Source organism: Calypte anna, chromosome 6 (assembly GCF_003957555.1).
Source record: "Calypte anna isolate BGI_N300 chromosome 6, bCalAnn1_v1.p, whole genome shotgun sequence".
NCBI lineage: Eukaryota > Metazoa > Chordata > Aves > Apodiformes > Trochilidae > Calypte > Calypte anna.
In genome coordinates this window covers 20,264,491-20,284,564 of record NC_044252.1, presented here as the reverse complement: position 1 = coordinate 20,284,564, position 20,074 = coordinate 20,264,491, and the positions used below count along the sequence as shown (strand labels likewise).

Below are 20,074 nucleotides of genomic sequence, written 5' to 3'. Positions count from 1 at the left end.
CAGAACACTTTTATCCTGAATAATTTTCCTACTCAAAGGATAAGACAAATTTATTCTGTTGCTCCAACAATAGAAAATCAGCTATTGCTATTGGTCCTGCATGTATAACAGTGAGTTTTTGTAATGAGCTGTGATTTTCATCAGCATCTTTAAAAGCCAAAAATGCGATTTGTTCTTTAGAAGCTCTAGTTGTTTTTTGTTTGCAGAGAATTAGGGGATTATTTGAATAATTTGCTTTGGTCTATTTACATCTTGCCTGTCTCTTACGTTATACCAATAGGTCTGTATCTATGGTGTTGCTGCAGTTCTGTGGATGGCTGCAAAATACAGTGTTCCACTGAGTCAGAAACTAGTATTGCCAAGAAAGTTTAAAAAGCTTCTTCTGGATATGGCAAGAAAAAACCCTGAAGAAAGACCTTCTCTAGCTGATGCAATTAAGGTTACTGGATCTAAGCAATTTTATGTGAAATATAATTGTGTCTAAACTCACATTTTAATGATATGAATATCAGCATATTACTTTATTCTTGATAATAGACTGATATCTAATTAGATGATAACAAGTCACTGTGAGGTTTGTTTTTAAAGTTTAATTCCCTAGGGGTACAGAGGGATGTGGGTTTAATTTACATTGAAATTGTCAATAGATACTTGGAACAAGTTCATAAAACTTCCTAAACTTAGATTACTTCTAATTGACTATCTTGACTTTGTCCTTGTCCAAGAATACCTCACTTGATTGAAAACTTCTTTACTGACTGAAAACTATGATTTTTTTTTCTAGACATGCAATCATTATTTACTTGAACAAGGTATAAACAGCAAAAATACTTTGGCATTGTTGAAGAAATCTGTCTTTAAGGTAAGAGTGCCATCTTCATAAATTCTCTACAGTTTTTCAATTAATTCTGTAAATTGTATTCCAATAAGATTTTTGGCCCCTGCAAGTACTGTCAAATTTGTTCTCCTACTGTTTTTCTACTGTTCGTATTGTTTTGTTGTGTTTTCTTGTGTTTTGTTTTCATTTTTAAGTAGTGTTTAAGTATTGCTTTTTCTAGTTTTTGCTGTTGGAGTAGACACTCCCCAGGTTTTGGTGCCCTGACTTCACAATCTGCATGGGTGAGAGCTCAGAAATAAGAACTAGTTACTTAATTTATAGTGTCTCTTTCATTTACAAACCCTTTAGTCAGAACAGAGGACATTAATATGTAATTGGCAGAGTATTTAGTCAATCCATGGAACTAACTTTGTTCAAAACTTCAATTATCTGGAAGTTCTGATTTCAAACAGAGGGTTATCAAGGTTTCCAAGACATTTTAGTACTCCTTAGAGTGATGTGACTAGGTTGCTGCTTTGCAGATTACAGAATTTGAAAATCCTGAAACTCTAGGTTTATCTGGGGTTAGTTTCTTGGGGGGTTAGGTTTTTTTGGGGTTTTTTAATGGGGTTTTTTATGCTTTGATTTCTTTTTTTCTTTTTGAAGTAATGCGTTCAGGAGAAGTTAAAAAAAGAAAACGCTAATCATTCCATTTAGACTTTATTTTTTGTTAGGCTGTTGAGGAAGAAGAAATCTCTCCCCAAGGTCACATTGCTTTTGAATTTAAAAATGAAAGCCATGAAAAGGACCCTTCAGAACCAAGTCTAGGTAAGCAGGCAGACTATGTATTTACTTTGGTTTAAGATTCTGTAGGTCAGTTCTCCATGTAAGGTTTTCTTGTCAGGTGTACAAAATTATTTTTTCTATCTAAACTGATTGTTATTTACTTTTCACTTATATTTTACATTTGTTCATCTTTCTAACTGTGTGGTTTTGTTTTAAGGATTTGTGCCTCTTAACAGTGAAAGTAAACTTGTAGCAGTTAAAGGACCAGTACCATGTCAGATTTCTCTAAACTGTGAGGAAGCTACACTTCCTGATGCATTCACTTCTCCTGCAACTCACTTCAAGCCTATTATTCTGCAACAAAATGCAAATACAACAAAGTTAGTATATCCTAAAGCAAAATAAGTTAAACTTAATACTTCATTGTTAAATCTACTGGAACTGTCCTGAAAAAAAATTCTTTGTTCCTTTTTAGAGATGTTCATACACCAGTTTCTGAGCAATTCAAGAAAGAAACAAGAGAAGAAAAACACATTGACATTAATAAATCAAGATATATATTAGACTCTAAAAGCTATGGTACTGAGGACACAGATGGTGTTGAAACTACACCTGAAATACCTGAGTGTGATTTTGTCCTTCCAGGCCACACATCCCAGAAATCTTCAGAACAGAAGTCAGGCCATGTAGTTACTTCTAAAGTTACTTTGCCATTACATTCTGATTCTTCACACACTCTACACAAAAAGAGCACTTTATCTGACGTTCCTTCAAGCTCCTTAGCTTGCCCTGTGTCTCCTAATTTTCTTCACATCAATAACATCATTCTCAAACAGGACTCGGAGAAAAGAGTTTTGACGTTTGTGCCAATACATTTAGCTGTATCAGAGCAAATACCAAATAAACCTCTTCGTTCAACAATTGCTTATGATTGCTATCATAGTTTGCCAGTGCTACTTTCAAATACTGTTGCAAGTTATAAAATGAGCATGCAAACAGAAAATGATGTCTCCCTTTGCAAAGTGCAAAACTGTGAGACTGGTGCACAGAACAAGTTTGATAAAAATAACCCAGTTATTCAAACCACCTGCCAAGAAGTTGAGTGTGCTCGCACTGTAGACAGTGTTTTTCCTGAACAAGAACACACACTGTGTACCTCAGGGAATCAAGACAATTTTCATCTCTTTGATGTTGAAGTCTTGGCCCAGCAGAGCAGCACAAGTGACACTTTACTGCAGAAAGTGGTACATCTTATACAAGAGGAGTTTGCATTTGATGGCTATCTAGAGAATGGAGTTGAAGTTTTTGATATGGGTATGTACCTCTTCTTCTGTATATTATTTTCACTGATGTGTAATATATTATTAGTAATTTCTTTTTACTCCTTTTTGTTTCTTTCTTTTTCTTTTTTTAAACAAGGTAACTTCATTCTAAACTTAAAGGAAATTAAGTTTGATATGTTCTCTGATACAATTTGTGAGAAGTTTTGTGACCTCTACTGGGATGAAAAATTGCTGGAGGATCTCTATCAGGTAGTAAATGGGGAAAGACCATCACGTCTAAGGTAGGTGTTTTTAGAATCATAGGCTTGGAAGGGACCTCTGTTTGATAGAGTCCAACCCCCCTGCCAGATCAGGATCACCTGAGGCAGGTCACACATAAACACATCCAGACTGGTCTTGCAAGTCTCTGGAGAAGGAGACTTCACAGCCTCTCTGGGCAGCCTCTTCCAATACTCTGTCATCTTTACAGTAAAAAAGTTTTTCCTTACATTGAGGTGGAACTTCTTGTTTTCCAGTTTATGTCAGGTAGTTAAAATATATCCAGGTAGTTAAAATCCCCAGTGGGAACCTGTGCCTGCAATTGTGAGGCTGTTTCCAGCTGCCTGGAGAAGGCCTCATCTACTTCCTTGTCCTGATCATGTGGCCTTCATAGCCTGTGCCATAGCAAACAGTGCTTAATGCCTTTGCAGAGAAGATATTTTGTTAAACTTCTCTGTAACTCCATTGTGGGGTAACTGAATGAGGAGACCTAATTCTGATCAATATTGTTTCCAACCATTGATGGAGAGCTTCACAGCCTCCTTAGAAAGAGACTGTTCAGTAAAAAATTAAATCTATTATTACTAAAGCTGTGTTGGCTTCTTCTATTTTAGTCTGGTGCTTGATATATCCTTTTTTCCTATTAACACCTATGAACAAGGACATTAATTAAGCTTTTCTAGAAATGTTTTACTTAACTGGTTTGGTCTGACTCAATGTCCCTTCTGACAGTCTTTTATAAGTAGCCTGTTAAGTGAGAAAATAGCAGCTTAATTCTTCATTTTTACTATTGCATCTTCAGTGACTTACCTACCTGAAAAATAATAAAAAACATACTTGCTTTATTGCAGCCTATAGTTGTGGCATAAAGGCCTCTTACCGAGGGCTATTGTAAACAGTAATGAATTTATATCTGGAAGTTATGTATGGTTTTTGTGAGTGTCATGGTCTGGAACTATAAATTCTAAATTTTGACAAAAAAGCTTGGTAGATTTGGTCTAGAAAAACTTTAGCGTTGAAAGATGTATAGTCACTGTATCAAGTTTCAGAGAGGATACTAGACCCTGACTTGCTGGTCTATCTCCTGTTTGGGTTGGGACTTTTAAGGGGCTATTGAAAACTGGTTGGAGGTTAGGATCTTAATTCCCCAGGCTTGAGCTGCTGGAGAAACTTGAGCTGTTGCATCTGAACTAGAGACGCATGAAGAGGTCATGTCTGTGTGAATTTTTGTTACAAAGTAAAGTTTTTCAAAGCCATAATAGGAAGGAAATCATCATTTATTATGCAGTGTAATGATACAGTTCTAACTTTCAGAACACACACAAGAACAGTCTCAGAGTATTTCTGAGACACTGCTTAACATTGTTTAGTCATTGATAAAGAATTTAGCAGGTTTTAATCGTTACCTTCTTTGACTTAAAACTATTATTATTCTCATTAGGGATGACCTAGAGTCAGACCATTATCCAGAGACTGAATCCTTAGTGCAAAACCCATTACAGTAATAGGCAGTTTGAGTTGTGCCTTCTGTGTTTGTATCTGTTCTGATACTTCTATCGGAATTTTGCCATGTGGTGTAAAGGAAAACCTTCCTTGCTGTGCTGTAGTGTTCATTTGAACTTTTTTTTCCTTGTAAAATAACATCTGAAGCTGAACATGGAAATTTTAAGAGATATATAAATTACATGAAGCCCTTCACATACACAGTAGTCATTTGTAAGATCTCATTTTACTGATGTAAATATAGAAGTATATGAAAAATTTATTTTTCTTCTTGTATTTTCAGCATAACTGAGGCAGATGATTCAAAGTGTGGTACAACATTCCAAGATCTGAAGAAATCTGGTTGCTTTTTGGCAAGTAGTGATCAGATAGATGGTGAGAAGGAAATTTGTATTTCTAGATCTTTGTATGTGAAAGGAATCTATAAATTACACAAGTTTTGAGAGATTAGCACTTTGAGTGTGTCTTCAGGGAAACACCTTAGCACTTCTGAAAATGATCAGTCAATATGAATATTACTGATGCCTTGGGGACCTATTGCCTTTTACATGAAGCTTACATACAGCCAAGTGTCATTGAGTGGGATGTTTGTTTCATTTACCTTTACTTAATTTTACATAAACAGATGTGTCTGTTAAAAAACTCCCCAAATCCTAACTGCTGTCTGTGGTTTTCTTTTGTTCATCCCATAGATGTTCTAGCAGAATGCTTTTAAATAGGGAAAGGGAAGGGTGACAGTCAGACTACGTCAGCACCATACAACAGAGAAGGGTTACCCAGGCAGAGGAGAACTTTAGAAAGTGCTTATAACTCCTTAGATGTTACTGAAAAAGTTGAGGATTGATTGAAGGAGAGTGCAACAAACAAACCTGGTCCTTCTTTGTTTGCTTCACAGAACTGAAACAAAACTAGTCACTAAAATAAATAAAATGTATTAAAATTTAAAAATGTATTGTAAATAAAATTATTTACAAAGTCTGGGGAAGGGAATTGTACAGAAATACAGAAACTGCATAGCTTTTGGATTTAAATGGGTGTTTTTAGCTATTCATCAAAAGGGTTCACAAACAGGTAAAAAAGAATAGTCTTTACTCCTAGGAATTCCTCTGCTTCCTTGTTCTGTCCACTGAAGTGCCTTTTTAACAATAGATAGAAAAATTAACAGCGGGTCAAATTATTGGATAATCAAGATAGTTTTGCCTTTTGATCACAAACTTGGTTACAGGACACCATTTTAGGGCAGTTTATATTAATGAATTGCTTATTTGTACGTTTTCAGTGTGGATTTTCTTTTTTTCTGGCATACTTTGTGACTGAAAGTTTACAAAATGTTTCATCTTTTAGAAACTGAAATACACACTGAATAAAGACTGGTAAATCACAGTATTATAACACAACTATTACCCTTTCTAGAATTCATGTATTCATGAACAAGTTGTATTTGATTGGTGTTGGATCAGTATTTTTTTTTTTTCCCAAGATAGTCCAGTGAAATTTCAGCATTTAAAATTAGTTACTTCTCTGTTTTGAGGAGAGTTAAACTGTGTTTTCTTTACACAACTGCTTATACCCCTACCTTTTTAACTTTTATGGCAAAACATAAATTTGTAAGTTAGCATTTGGCTGCTGTCATTCAATGTTAGTTTTCCATCTGGGTTTAGAATGGTCATGAATGTAGAGTAAGGCTTTCCCCTGGGGTATGCAGTATCTTTGCACTAGTAATTTAGGTCCATTTGACTCGGGGGTAGCATGTCTGAGCCCTGGAGGGTTGCTTAAGTGAAAAGGAAACGTGGCAGGCATAAAAGCTCCTGTCAGCATCATACCAGCCTTCAACTGTCCCCTGGGTTCCTCAGGGTTGGTAGTAGCTGTTATAACTGCAAAGATGTCCCATCATAGCTCATGGGAGTGAGTCCTGTTGGAATTTGAAGTTTAACATCAGTGTCCCCTTTGGCTGTATCAAATATTCTTGCCCACTGTGAATGGAATAAAAGCTTCAAGACTTTCAGATTGAAAAAAACCTCAAGAGCTACGGTTTTTGCTAATGCATGCACAGGTCTGACATATTTAACTTTTCTTTTAAAATTTCTGTACTGTGCTTTGGTTAAATGTTTTTTGTGTATACATAGAACATTTTTTTATAATTTTAAAAAATGTATTGAACAAAGCTTATTAGTTCTGAAATGTCTTTAACCTTTATCACTTTACAATGTGTAGCTGAGCAAAAGAAAGCACAGAGCCAAAATAAGCATCTAACTGTTACAGGGCATAGGTAGTCTCATAACTCTGTTTTTTATGTGTGGTGTTTAAGTTTAGTAAAGCATGCATTACATCACATGATTGTTATTTCTTTCCCCCTGTATGCCTTCTTTAGGAGAAAGGGAAGCAACCTTTGATGTAAAGGCTGAGCCTATAAGTACATCATCAGCTGAAATGAATTTTGATGAGGCATCTCCAGAAAAATTAAAAAAAGAATGGAGGCTGCAGAATGCTATCCCTATAGAAAGAAAAGGGCAATGTTTACATAGCAGCGGCTGTTGTGTTGGTCCAGACTTTGCAGAAGAAAATAGAGAGACAGAGGAAGAGACCATCATAAAGATAGCTGGAAACAGCTACTTTGTGTCTCCCAATCTACCTGACTTTCACAGCTGTAGTCCTGGCTGGAGCAGTGCATTTTATGGAGCTGAATGTTTTGATTCAGAAGTTCATAGTTACATTAAAAGCCTTGGAAAGCAGAAATCAAGTGAGTCACAAAATATAGATGCTAAAAAAGTGGTGAGTACATTGATTTAAAATCATTAAGAAATCTTTTTACTTCATAGTTATAATAATATTTAATTTGTGAATTGGAAACCCCTTTCTTCTTTTAAATATTGACTATTAAGTGTTTTAAAATCCTCAAAATATATGATGTCTTATCCGTAAAATAGGGTAAGGGTAATACATTAAATTTCTCACTGCCCAACTCTCCAGTCTGTCCAGGTCGCTCTGAATGGCAGCACAGCCTTCTGGGGTGTCAGTCATTCCACCCAGTTTTGTGTCATCAGCAAACTTGCTGATAGTACACTATTCCCTCATCCAGGTCATCAGTAAATATATTGAATAGTACTGGTCCCAGTACTGACCCATGAGGGACTCCACTGGAAACAGACTTCCAAATACCAGTTACTTTTTGGTCTCATTATTATTTTTATTTCTTTCACTGCCCTACCATCAGCCACTTCCTGCTGGTGTTACTCCAACACTGACTTCCTGTGAAACCCAGCTTCTTCCAAATGTGTTTAAAATAAAAGCTTACTGAATCAATTGCAGCAATCTTGCACATTTAAGAAAATCTTCCTCAAATCCTTCTCTTTTTCCAGACTGACTCCATCAGTCATGGCAATTTCTGAAATAAAGTATAGCAAGATTGTTGACACAAAATGAACACTTACATGTTTTAACTGGTCAATATATGTAAAGAAATACAAGTAAAAATTATGTAACTGAAGTGTATTTTTCTGCTGTTGCAGCAGTCAGTGGACAGTGATTCTTAGCTGTAAGACAATCAATTATCAATGTTCAGGTGATGAGCAGCTCTACTCAGCTTCTTTCTACTGTCTCTTAGCTGCCTATTCATCAAACCGAACACTACAAGTCAAGTGTGAAAATGTATAGCATGATTTTAATCTCCATACCAGCAGCTGACAAAGACTACTTCATATCTCATTATTTTAAATAATAATGGACATTGTGTTCATTACTTATACTGTTGTTAAGGGTAGGATTTAATATTTAGAAGTCCTTGTGTATTTTTTTACATATCCACTCCACAAGGACAACAAAGTCCAAAGCTTAAGTGGCTCTTTGAGCAGGAATGTGGTTTGAGATGCTGGAGAAAAGTTCTCACTCTCTTGCAATGTGGAGCTGTTTGTGTCTACCCTATTCTTTCTTGCTTAACTCATCTGTTAATCAGTTTTATTTCAGAAATCAATTCTTTGTTTTGATGTAGTCTTGTTTTCAATGTCTGGCAAGGACTATATCAACCTACTTTTTGCCCGGACAGATTTTTTTAAAGCAATAATATTGAACTGATTGTGCAGCTTTGCAGTAAACTGTGCTAGAGTAGTGTTTAGGAGATGCTATTTTAACTGTTTTAAGATTAGACATAGAGATAAGTCTGCTTGTTCAGTTCAAGACTAATCTGCAACTGGAATTCAGTATTGAATGGCAGTCTAACCACACAACAAATTACAGTTTTGGGGATATATATATCTCATTAATTCACCTATATTTTAAATGAAAATATTCAGATTATTCAAATGTTTCTCTTTTTTCACCTTCTAAAATTAAGTGCAATCAAATTTATTTAGTTTTTCTAATGTTGTACATATATGTTATATGAAAATTTATAAGTAGGTTTGAGAACCTGCAACTTCTGAGAAACTCAGTGACAGAACATGAATATTTATGGCAAAATAAATACTCTGCCAGCCTTTTAAATTAATAACTTTTTTTTTACTGGAACCTGTTGCATATTGGGTAGCCTTCATATGTTGTGATTTAATAAGACACAGTAAGTAAAATGTTTGCTATATGATGAACAATATTAACAATAGGATTAATTGAGATGTTATGATTCAAAAAAATGGTAAAAGGTACTAAAGTTTGTGAGGAATGTGAAATAGCATAAAGCCAAAAATATTTATGGATAAAGGTGACACTTTCAAATTATAAAAAAATAGTTAATGCCTTACTGTGTAGGTGCTTATCAGGTAGCTCATTGAGATTCTTAAGTTCAACAAAGGCTAATCTACATTTAGAGAAGTTAATCCTTAGTCAAGCAAGTATATGTCCCCTGCCTCTCACAACCTCCAGTCCAGGAGCTGTTGGTTTTACTCCCTGATACAGAGCACATCCAGGCAAACTAAGCCAAGTTCTTGCAGCTTGGGAAGAAGAAGGGAAGGCAGCTACCAGGGCTCGCATTTCTTCAGGGCGATGTCCTCTTTGCCTGCACTACATTTCAGTTATCCCCCAGACCTCATAGAATACTGATAAGAGTCTCCACCAAACTTCTGTGTACACAAGTCGTGAGCAGGAGATTTCTAGCACAACTTATGTATTCTTGCCACAGTTTTCCCTTTCCTGTTCCTTTTCTTTTTTCCTTTCCCTTCTGCCAATATTTTGCATCCTTTGGGGGAGCCACCCTTCAGCACTGAAAAAATTACACTTTAAGGAGAGATTGGAATTTGTGGTTTTCTCAAGTAAGAAAAGTCACTCTCGTTATTTTGTTCCTTAGGCTAAGACATGATCTATAGAAAAGCATCCTGGCAAGTTAAGTGTATTTCAGAGGGAGCAAGACAGCTGAATGTATAGCTTCATAAAATATTTATGTCCTAGACCTACCTAAAATGAAAGATGTTGTGGAATAGAATGGATTTTGCTACTGACTTCAGTGCTACTCACCTGAAGTTATTTAGGGGACAAACCACTTCCGTCCATCAGATTCCAAACATGGGAAATTGCTGCTCTTTCTGATTCCCGTTCTGTGTTTGTAGTCTCTTAATCAACCTGGTTTCACTTTAAGTGATGAAACAAAACAAAAACCTTTAACTAAAAGCAAGCGGTTTCCAATTCAGAGCCTGGATAATAGCTTTTCTGTGCTTTCACTATTCCCCATGTGACACCCATGTAGTGGTAAGACATCTAAAAATCCACAGGGCTTTTGTGACTCTTGCTGCTAATGAACTGTGTTGTTAAACCTTTTGAGCTTTTCTGAAAACAGTGACACGTTTTTCTCAAACTCAAATTAATTTCTAGTAAGTCCTTCCCATTAAAGCTAACCTATTTACCAATCTGTTGTCTGATATGTTAGCTCTGAGCTATGTGTTTTCTGATTGTTCTGCTTGTGGGAGTTCTGTCTGCTGCATTCAGTGAACTTAACTCCATTTAAAATTCTGTTTCATGTAACCGGGTCACTGGTAGTTAGGTTAGGACCCAAGTGCAAAAGCAGCCACTTTAAAAGCACAGCACACATCATGTTTATTGTCCTATAATAACTCAGACACTGAACCCAGAGTGGATGCCTTATTTTCATTGTTTGGTAAAATAACAAAACCTTTGATATGCAATCAAATATAAATCTTTAAATTAAATTTTATATTATTGAGAGAAGACTTTAGTTTCTATCCATTGGCGTAGTTAGCTAATTCCATATAAATTTAGCTTATTTTTTCATTTAAGTAAAATGCATAAATATGAAATATGTAACTGAACTTCAACATGAAGGTGTCCTTTATTTATAGAGCAGCTCTGCTGTCTGCCTTCTGATTTAGTTGTATAATATAATGTAATTATACTTGTTTGGAAACAATTGCTTTCTGTCAAACATTGAGTTCTTGCTGCAAATTTAGGACAGCTACTTAAAGCACTTTGGGGACTGATTTCAGATTTCAGATTTCACATTTATTCTGAATGACTTCTGAGCATGACTTTAAAAAGTTATAACTAAAGGCATATTAATATAAAGGGTATCAAATGTCAACAGTATGCAAAGCAGCTACACTTCTTAAGCTGCAGAACAAATAACTGCAGAACTAATGCTTTTCTGGGGACAGGAGATGCTTCCCTTAATGTGTCTGTAAGCACAGGCGTGAAAAGTAGTTTTTCCTGGTTAATATCTTATTCTTCTCTGTTAGGATGTTCTTTTATTTTTCCATACAAAATAATTTTCTGCTAAAACTCCAGTCTCCTATTAGGAGCTTGCATTTACCATTCTGATCAGAATCCTTTTTTGTCTTTAAATAGGAACTAGAACAATTGCTAATGATGGAGACAAAAAATTACAGAAAGACTATCAAGTTTTACCAAAAACTATTGCAGAAAGAAAGAAGAAGCAAAGGTAAGATTACAGCAACTTGCCCATAATGAAATGGATGTGTAGTACTTTCAAGGATTTTTTTAAATTATATCAGAATAATTGATGGTTTTATGCTGTGTGTTTTAAATCTAAAGGCCCTGAAACTAAATCTATATTGTCCAAATTAAGAGGACAGCTACAAGAGATGAAATCCAAAGTGCAGTTTCTTGAGCTGGTGAAGAAATATGTGCAGGCAAGTCAGACTATTTTGCTTGAGTTTCATTTGTCATTTCATTAGTGCATTGGTGTAGTTGGCTGCTCAAGTCAGTACAAGAAATGGAAAATATTTTATATCAAAATGCCAAATTAAGTTGGTTCGAAAAGAATTATTCAAAATAAGGCAATTGTATGAAATGTAATTTGGCTTCAAGTGGAGTTGACTGCATTTCGTGGGATTTTCCTCTTTATTTTCCTATGTTTTATTTTTTCTTGGCTGTGCATGTTTGAGCAGATCATGTATGCAGAGCAGTGGGGTGTGGATTCCTGTGTGCTGCCTACAGTCATTAACAATGGGAGGACTGACACTGTAGATGTGACATGTACAGCTGAGTCATCATTGCTTCTTTACTATAACACAGAGAAACACCAATGTAATAATCAAAATTCAGTAAGAGTTCTGCAGGCCGGTACACCACTTGGTTTAATGGCTTATTTATATTCCAGGTATAGTATATTTTTCGTATCCTTACTTGAGAGTGGGTTGAGGCATAGCTGCTAAGTCAGGAAATAGTCTCTGTGATAAATCCTAATTACTTAACATCACATAAATTCTCCTCACTTTTATGAAGTTTAATGTTATTTCTGAGAATACATATTTACAGATGTGGGCATGGAAATGGCAAAAGACAGTCTGATAAGAAATAACCCAAACCACTAAGTTTGGATTTGATTAAAACTTGGAAGCATTTGACAGTAAATGAAAAACAAATCACTTTAGAATTTTTTATCCTTTACTTATTTGAGGTTTTGTTCTGATCATTGCCACAGAATCAAGGCTTTGTGTTAATGACTGCAGTATAATAATTCTTTAGAACATAGAATCACAGAACATCTCAAGTTGGAAAGGACCCATCTAATTTGATAATTTTTATTAATAAGTTCTGGATGTAAAAACAAACAGATATTTAAATCTGTTTTAAAGATTATTGCCCCAGTCCTGAGACTGATCAAGATGCAGGCTTACCTCAGGGGACAATGATGTCCTTTATTCTTCAACTAGGGTAAGGGAAGTGTTGTTCTAAGGTACCTGAGATATAATTTTAATTTCATCGGTTGCATGAAGGATGAAGACTAGCTGAGAGAATCCATCAGACTTGTGCCACTGTAGAGGGAAAAACTTCCTCCCAACTACTTCTCCCAACTCATCATGACTCTGAGACCCAGTTTGCAAAAAGGGAACACATTTTGGAATCAGAGCTTCCACATCCATCAAACCCAAACTTTCATGGTTAGACATTAAGCCATCACTGAGAAATGACAGTTAAACTGTGTTAAAATCCAGAGATTGTGAATATTTATAGCCAAAAAAACCCCTTTCACACTCATTTTCAAAGTATGTGTAATAAGTGTATTCTGTTGTTAGAGGAGCTTCTGCTTTAGTTTAAGAAAATATTTCCTGTAGCTCTAAGTACCTACTTTTTACGCTGTTATTTTAATAAAAATCTTTGAGAACAACATCAAGTTAGAGGATAGGAAAAAAGATAATTGTGTTCTTCTGTACTATTAAGAATGTAACTTATGATAATAGAAATGTCAAAGTGGTTCTTCACACAATTGCAAGTAGAGAAACCTTTTTCTAAGCAGTTCATTCTTTCAGTGTTGGCTATCACAGTATTTGATGTGTAAAGATAAAATAAAAAGGAATCAAGGCTTTACGCAGAGCTTGAGAATTTACAGCCTCCACTAGTTCTTGATAATTTGAGGAATTTTTGCTGTTGCTGTACTCTAATGCAAAAAGAAAATGTGTTCCTGCTTGTCTGAAGTTTTTCTTGTGCTTCACAGAAATGCATTTTTAGAAGGTTATGTACAGCAGTTTCTCTACACATTTCGCTATTTCTGCACACAAGAAGAATTTTTGCAGTTTCTTCTTGAAAGAATCAGCAGTACTTTATCCAGGTACAGTAATTTCCTGTGAAAAATATTATCAAAGCACAACTGACTTTTCTCCCCAAAGGCAAACAGCTGATTCTGAAAAGAACTACTTAACTACATTTAATTTATATGTTTGTTTTTATATGATCCTCTTGAAAAATGAGTCTGAAAACAGAGCAAGTGTTTGAGTCGGGGGTTTTTTCCAAATCTTGAGTCTTACTTTTGCCAGTTGTTCATTGATGGGTTATAAGTTCAGCCACAGCTTTGTTTCCATAGAACCAGGGATTCTAGAGACATGAAATACAATAATTTAAGATAGAACACTCAATACCAAATAATACTTCTGTTTTTTTCAACACCTATATTTAAATTGCAGTTGGCTATAAATTTTGGAGAAATAAGTGCCTTTTTCTTCTCAGCAGTGCAAGCCTGGATCCTTCCACATCACTTACCAAAATATGTAATCGCAGTCTCTACATCCTGCAGGCTTGGATTGAAGACTGCTACAGTGTAGACTTTGCAACAAATACTGATCTTTTGTGTACCCTAAAAGAATTTATTTCTTCCAAGGTGAGTCAGAATTTCACTGGAAACTTTAAGGAAAAAAAAAAGTTAATTGGAGTCAGTTATGGTATATATAAGATTGTTATTACAAAAAACTCTCCTAATTATGATTAAAGAAAAATAACCCTATATTTGACAGCTATGTTCAATCTGTCTGGTTTTGGACAGACAGCAATCTTATACCTATATTGTGTATTGCTTATACTTTAGGGGAAATCGAGTTCAATATGCTAGCAACCGGTTTTGTATTTACAGGTTGCTCCATTAAATGGCTGTGGTGAGCACTTGTTGTCATTGCTTGAAGGTGCATCTGCCAGGAAAAGTGACAGTGCTCATCAGTGCTTCAACATGGACAAATGTGAAGATGAGGGCGAGAAGGACAGAAAAGCATTACATTCTTTATGTAAAAAGCTCTCGGAAGATGTTTCCAGAAAGGCATGTCTTTTATTCACTCTGCAGTATATGGAGGACATTTCCATATATCACTTTCAGACAAAAATTAAAGTCTTAGGGTCTACACCTTGACTTAGTAAAATTTATGTAGCTGCACTTAAAATTTCCGTTTGAAAGTATCTAAGACCTAAACAGTTCTGTTATTGTGGAAGTCATTTTAAGCCTTAATTGAACCATGTCATGTGTTTCAGTAATATCAGATGAGATAATTTTGAGAGGAGCTGGACCACACATCTAGTTGGACCACATCTACTTGCATGTGACTCCTAGTTCCTAGGAAAAATTTTCCCCCTTGTAAAACATGAATACTCATTATTAGGCATATATCTTTGTAAGTCAATAAGTATGTGAAAATCAGTGGGGGGTGAGGGGTTTCCTGTCAGAATTTCAAACCTTGTCAAAAAACTTGTCTGACCTTTTGCCTGAATTTATTGGTTTATATCATGTGCTTGTGAAAGGTAACCCAGAAGCTGGAGCATACTGTGGATTTTTTCTGAGAAAAGTTGTCTACAGAGAACTCTACAGAGTGACCAAAATGACATGTGGAAGTCAAATATATTGATAATGTGCAAGTTGAATTTAGAATCAGCCTCTTAATGAAGGTGCAGAATTCCATGGTGTATTATGGGAATTCACACAATAAAGGGCAAGCAGAATAGAGGAAACGTGGACATTATTTAGTCACTGCATAATGATACTGGAAGGTAGAAGAAGGGAAAAAAATAGAAAAGAAATTATTTCTTTGGAAAGGGCTGTTTTATTCTAAGCAAAGGAGTAGAAGAAATAGTAAGAGATAGTAAGAAGTAAAGCATAAAATATATAACTTAAGAATATAAACTATTTCATGGCAGCAAGATTGAATACACAGAATTTTCAATTGTTCATTGAGACCCGGTAACCTCCATCTCAGACTCATCAATTGTGCATATTATATGAGCTTAAAATAGCAATGTTCAATAAGCCAATTAGTGCTGTGCTAGCCTTGAAGATTAGCTGAAGAGTTTTGCATTCACAAATGTGTTTCTCTAACAAAATGTTCCAGGAAGTTAAATGAAGGGGAAACATAAGGTTTTCTGAAAAACTTTTGTAGCTTTACGTGATGGTGTTTTTCCTACAGAACTTTAACTGGAAATTTTCCAAAGGTATGGGACCACTTGCTCAGTATCAGAGAGAACGACTGAACACTGTTTCATCAGTTTTGCCAAAGCCCTGCTATAACAGTTTTACAAAAGATTTTCCAGTCTCCTTTACTAAAGCAGATGAAGTGGGACCATATCTCTTAATAGAATACAGTGTGAAACAGCTTTGTTGTCAGCTGACATTACTGCAGCAGGTATAAAGGACTAGATTTACTTGAAAATTCAAGTAATATCTATCTTATTTATCTTTCTTTATCAACCTCCCTTTCTCTACCATTTCTCAACCCTATTTCAAACTTATTTCATACCACTTTGTAAGACTTTAAGTTAAAACAATCAGGTTTTCTCTTGAAATTTCTATGGTAAAATTTAAAATAGCTATTTATATTCTTAGGCTGTGATCTCTTTGATAAATTTGCTGAAGGTAGGTTGGGGGAACTTCTGTCATTTTTATTCCCAAGCATTTTAGAAGAATGGCTAGATCTAACAACACATACATTTTGCTCTTTTTGTTTAGGAAGTATTTTATAAATGTCATCCAGTACACTTTCTAAATTCAAGAGCACTTGGTGTTAAAGACAAATGTGTTGCTGTCCAAAAGTAAGTTGCTTATTTTAACTGCCTTAAACTAGATACTCTCTTTGAAATTTTTTTTCAGGAGATTTTATTTATGTGTATGTATATGTACCTGTGCATGTATGTGTCTGTGGTGGGTCACATCTGCAACGTGATTTCTTTGAAATCTAAAGTAGGTTGTGTCAAAGAAGACTTTTGGAGACTTGTACTAGGGGAGGTTGCTTCAGAGGTTTTATTTTTGTCAGAAAGAAATTTAGTGGTTTCTGAAATAGGCTACTTGATAATGCTGGTGTGTGTGAATGTATAAATATATATAGAATCTCAATGATCATCACAGCATCACAGAATAGATGAGATTGGAAAAGACTTCTCAAGATCATAAAGTCGAACCCCACTGCCTTGAGCAAGGTCAGCTAAAGCAGGTTACCAATGGTCATGGGCTATTGGGTTCTGATTTTGGATGGAGGCTGAGCAACCTCTCAGTGCAATGTTAATTTTCTACTGTTGGGCAGATGAAGTGTAAATATTCACAGATAGGTAAGTATTTTCTGATAGTTATTAGAGTAGTCACCAACCTTTTTTAATTACTTGCTCAACAGTCATCAATGTTTTCATCCAACCACATGGACCTCATTACATTGGATCATGGTCTTTGTACATGTTAAGTAGAGGCCTAAAGCTCTGTATGTTAAGGAGTGTTTCACCTGCATAGAGCTTGGTGATGGATATAGTGTTTAAGTGTGAGGGGGAAGGCAAATAGGGAGGATATCCTGTTGGTTATCTGTTATAGACTGCCCAATCAGGATGAAGAGGCAGACAAGGCATTCTACAAGAGGCTGACAGAGGTCTGGCAATCGCTACCCCTTTTTCTGGTGGGGGACTTCAACCTGCCAGACATCTGCTGGAAATACATTGTAGCAGAGGGGAGATAGCTAGGAAGTTCCTCAAGTGTATAGAAGATAACTTCCTATCACAGCTGGTAAGCAAGCCTACCGGAGGAGTTGCCTCATTGGATCTCCTTTTCACAAATGGGGAAACACTGGTGGGGGATGTAGTAGTCAGCAGCAGTCTCGGGCTTAGCAACCACAAAATCGTGAAGTTCTCAATCCTAGGTAGATTAAGGAGGGGGATTAGTGAAACCTCCACCATAGACTTCCAAAAGGCAGATTTCAGCATGTTCAGGACACTGGTTGAAGGAGTGCCCTGGACAAAGATGTCAAGGAAGGATGGACATTGTAAAGGAAGGAAGTCTAAAAAGTACAGGAGAAGACTGTCCCCATGCACCATAAGACAAAATGACAGGGAAGATGACCGACATGGTTGAAGAGAGAGACCTGCTACTGGTATTTAGGGAAAAAATTAGTTTACCTTGTTTGGAAGAGGGGACAGGCATCTTGGGATGAGTACAGGGATCTAGTTAGGTCATGTAGAGAAAAAATTAGGAAGGCAAAAGCCTCAGTCTGGCTACTGTCATAAAGGAAAACAAAAACAATTTTTACAAATACATCAGTAACAAAAAGAGAGCCAGGGAGAATCTCTATCCCTTACTGGATGCAGGGGGAAACATTGCAACCAAGGAAAAGGCTGAAATACTGAATACATGCTTTGCCTCCGTGTTCATTAGTCAGACCATTCACTCACAGGGTATTCTGCCCCCTGACCTGGAAAATGAGGGCAGAGAGCAGCACAACCCCTCCATAATCCAGGAGGAAGTGGTTAACAACCTGTTACAGCACTTGGACACCCACAAGTCTATGGGGCCAGAAGATGGGACCCACCTGAGAGTATTGAGGAGGCTGGTAGAGGAGCTCACCAAGCCTCTCTCCATCATCTACCAACAGTATTGGTTAAGTCCCAGGAGACTGGAGGCATGCCAGTGTGATGCTCATCTACAAGAAGAGTGGGAAGGAGGATCCAGCGACCTACAGGCCTGTCAACCTGACCGCAGTGCCCAGAAAAGTCATGGAGCAGTTCATATTGAATGCACTCTCATGGCAAGTGCAGGACAGCCAGGGGATCAGGCCCAGCCAGCATGGGTTCAGGAAAGGCAGGTCCTGCTTGACCAACCTGTTCTTGTTCCATGCCCAGGTGACCCACCCAATGGATGAGGGGAAGGTTGTGGATGTTGTCTACTGGGACTTTAGTTAGGCCTTTGGCACCATCTCTCACAGCATTCTCCTAGAGAAGCCAGTGGGTCATGGCATAGACGTGTAAACTCTTTGTTGAGTTAAAAACTGACTGCATGGCAGGGCCCAGAGAGTTGTAGTCAATGGAGTTAATTCCAGTTAGCAACTGGTCACCAGTGGTGGTCACCAGGGCTCGGTTTTGAGGTCAGTCCTGTTCAATATCTTCATCAATGATCTGAATGAGGGGATTGAGGGCTTCCTCAGTAAGTTTACAGATGACACCAAGTTGGGTGGGAGTGTTGATCTGCTGGAGGGCAGGAGGGCTCTGCAAAGGGACCTGGACAGGCTGAACCAGTAGGCCAAGGTCAATAAAATGAGGTTTGTTTAACAGGGCCAAGTGCCAGGTCTCACACTGGTCACAGCAACCCCATGCAAGGCTGCAGGCTTGGGGAGGAGTGGCTGGAAAGCTGCCAGGGAGAAAAGGATCTAGGTGTGCTGGTCAACAGCCAGCTGTATACGAGCCAGCAGTGTGCCCAGGTGGCCAAGAAGGCCAACAGCATCCTGGCTTGTATCAGGAATAATGTCAGCAGGAGAAGGGAAGTGATTGTGCCCCTCAGCACTGGTGAGGCCACACCTTGAGTACTGTGTTCAGTTCTGGGCCCCTCACTTCAAGAAGGACACTGAGCTGCTGGAGTGAGTTCAGTGAAGGGTGACCAAGCTGGGGGAGGGTCTGGAGAACAAGACCTATTAGGAGAGGCTCAGGGGTCTCTGGGAATGTTTAGTTTAGAGAAGAGGAGGCTGAGAGGAGACCTTATTACTCTCTACAGCTACCTGAAAGGAGGTTATAGGGAGGTGCATGCTGGTCTCTTCTCTCAAGTGAACAAAGGTAGGACTAACGGAGGTTTAGACAAGATATGAGGAAAAATTTGTTTACCGAGAGAATATTTAGACATTGCAATGGGCTGCCCAGGAAGTGGTGAAATCACCATCCCTGGAAGTATTTAAAAACATGTAGGTGAGGCACTTCAGGACATGCTCTATTGAGTGATACAGATATTGATACATATAGATTTTATCCAGAGGGCAGAAGGGACGAAATCTTAGAGGTCTTTTCCAACTATGACAATTCTGTGATTCTGTGACACATATTCAGTGTATTCAGCTCACTTTATTTAGTGCTTGTTAATTGTACTACCTATGGTAGACTTTTCTAATAGGGAATGAACACCTAGAGCAGCTCAGCTTTTACAGATTTTTAATGCAGAAGCTAAATAAGCTGATTTATAGGGAACTGGGGTTCAGGCATGGGAAACAAACTGTGTTGTGCCACTAGGTATGGGGGTCAATTTCTTATTTGGCTGCATTTTTTAAATTTCTGCCTGTTACTTTGTGTCAGACTGCATGGTTTGCTTTATTCAGCAGCAAGTGGTAGACATGTCTTTAGATACAGAAATGTATACTGCATATGCCTGTCTTATGTGATTATCATGTAATTATAAGGAAGAAAACATAACATCATTCAGCGTGTACTTTGAAGATGTTATAAAATCAAGATGGCAAGTGCTGCAAAATTATTTTAAGTG

General features: G+C 37.0%; 1 protein-coding gene across 1 annotated transcript in view; it reads left to right on the top strand.

The window, feature by feature from the left end:
* The window catches only part of KNDC1 (kinase non-catalytic C-lobe domain containing 1), a 60,827-nt gene that overhangs the window by 38,485 nt on the left and 2,268 nt on the right, over positions 1-20,074 (top strand). Inside the window, exons 10-25 of the mRNA XM_030453427.1 lie at positions 281-439; positions 785-862; positions 1,552-1,645; positions 1,821-1,983; positions 2,079-2,917; positions 3,023-3,167; positions 4,931-5,022; positions 7,019-7,419; positions 11,431-11,524; positions 11,638-11,735; positions 11,994-12,205; positions 13,544-13,657; positions 14,056-14,203; positions 14,453-14,632; positions 15,768-15,983; positions 16,307-16,389. Of these exons, the coding sequence (XP_030309287.1) occupies positions 281-439; positions 785-862; positions 1,552-1,645; positions 1,821-1,983; positions 2,079-2,917; positions 3,023-3,167; positions 4,931-5,022; positions 7,019-7,419; positions 11,431-11,524; positions 11,638-11,735; positions 11,994-12,205; positions 13,544-13,657; positions 14,056-14,203; positions 14,453-14,632; positions 15,768-15,983; positions 16,307-16,389 (3,116 nt within the window). The remainder of the gene's footprint in view (positions 1-280; positions 440-784; positions 863-1,551; positions 1,646-1,820; positions 1,984-2,078; positions 2,918-3,022; positions 3,168-4,930; positions 5,023-7,018; positions 7,420-11,430; positions 11,525-11,637; positions 11,736-11,993; positions 12,206-13,543; positions 13,658-14,055; positions 14,204-14,452; positions 14,633-15,767; positions 15,984-16,306; positions 16,390-20,074) is intronic.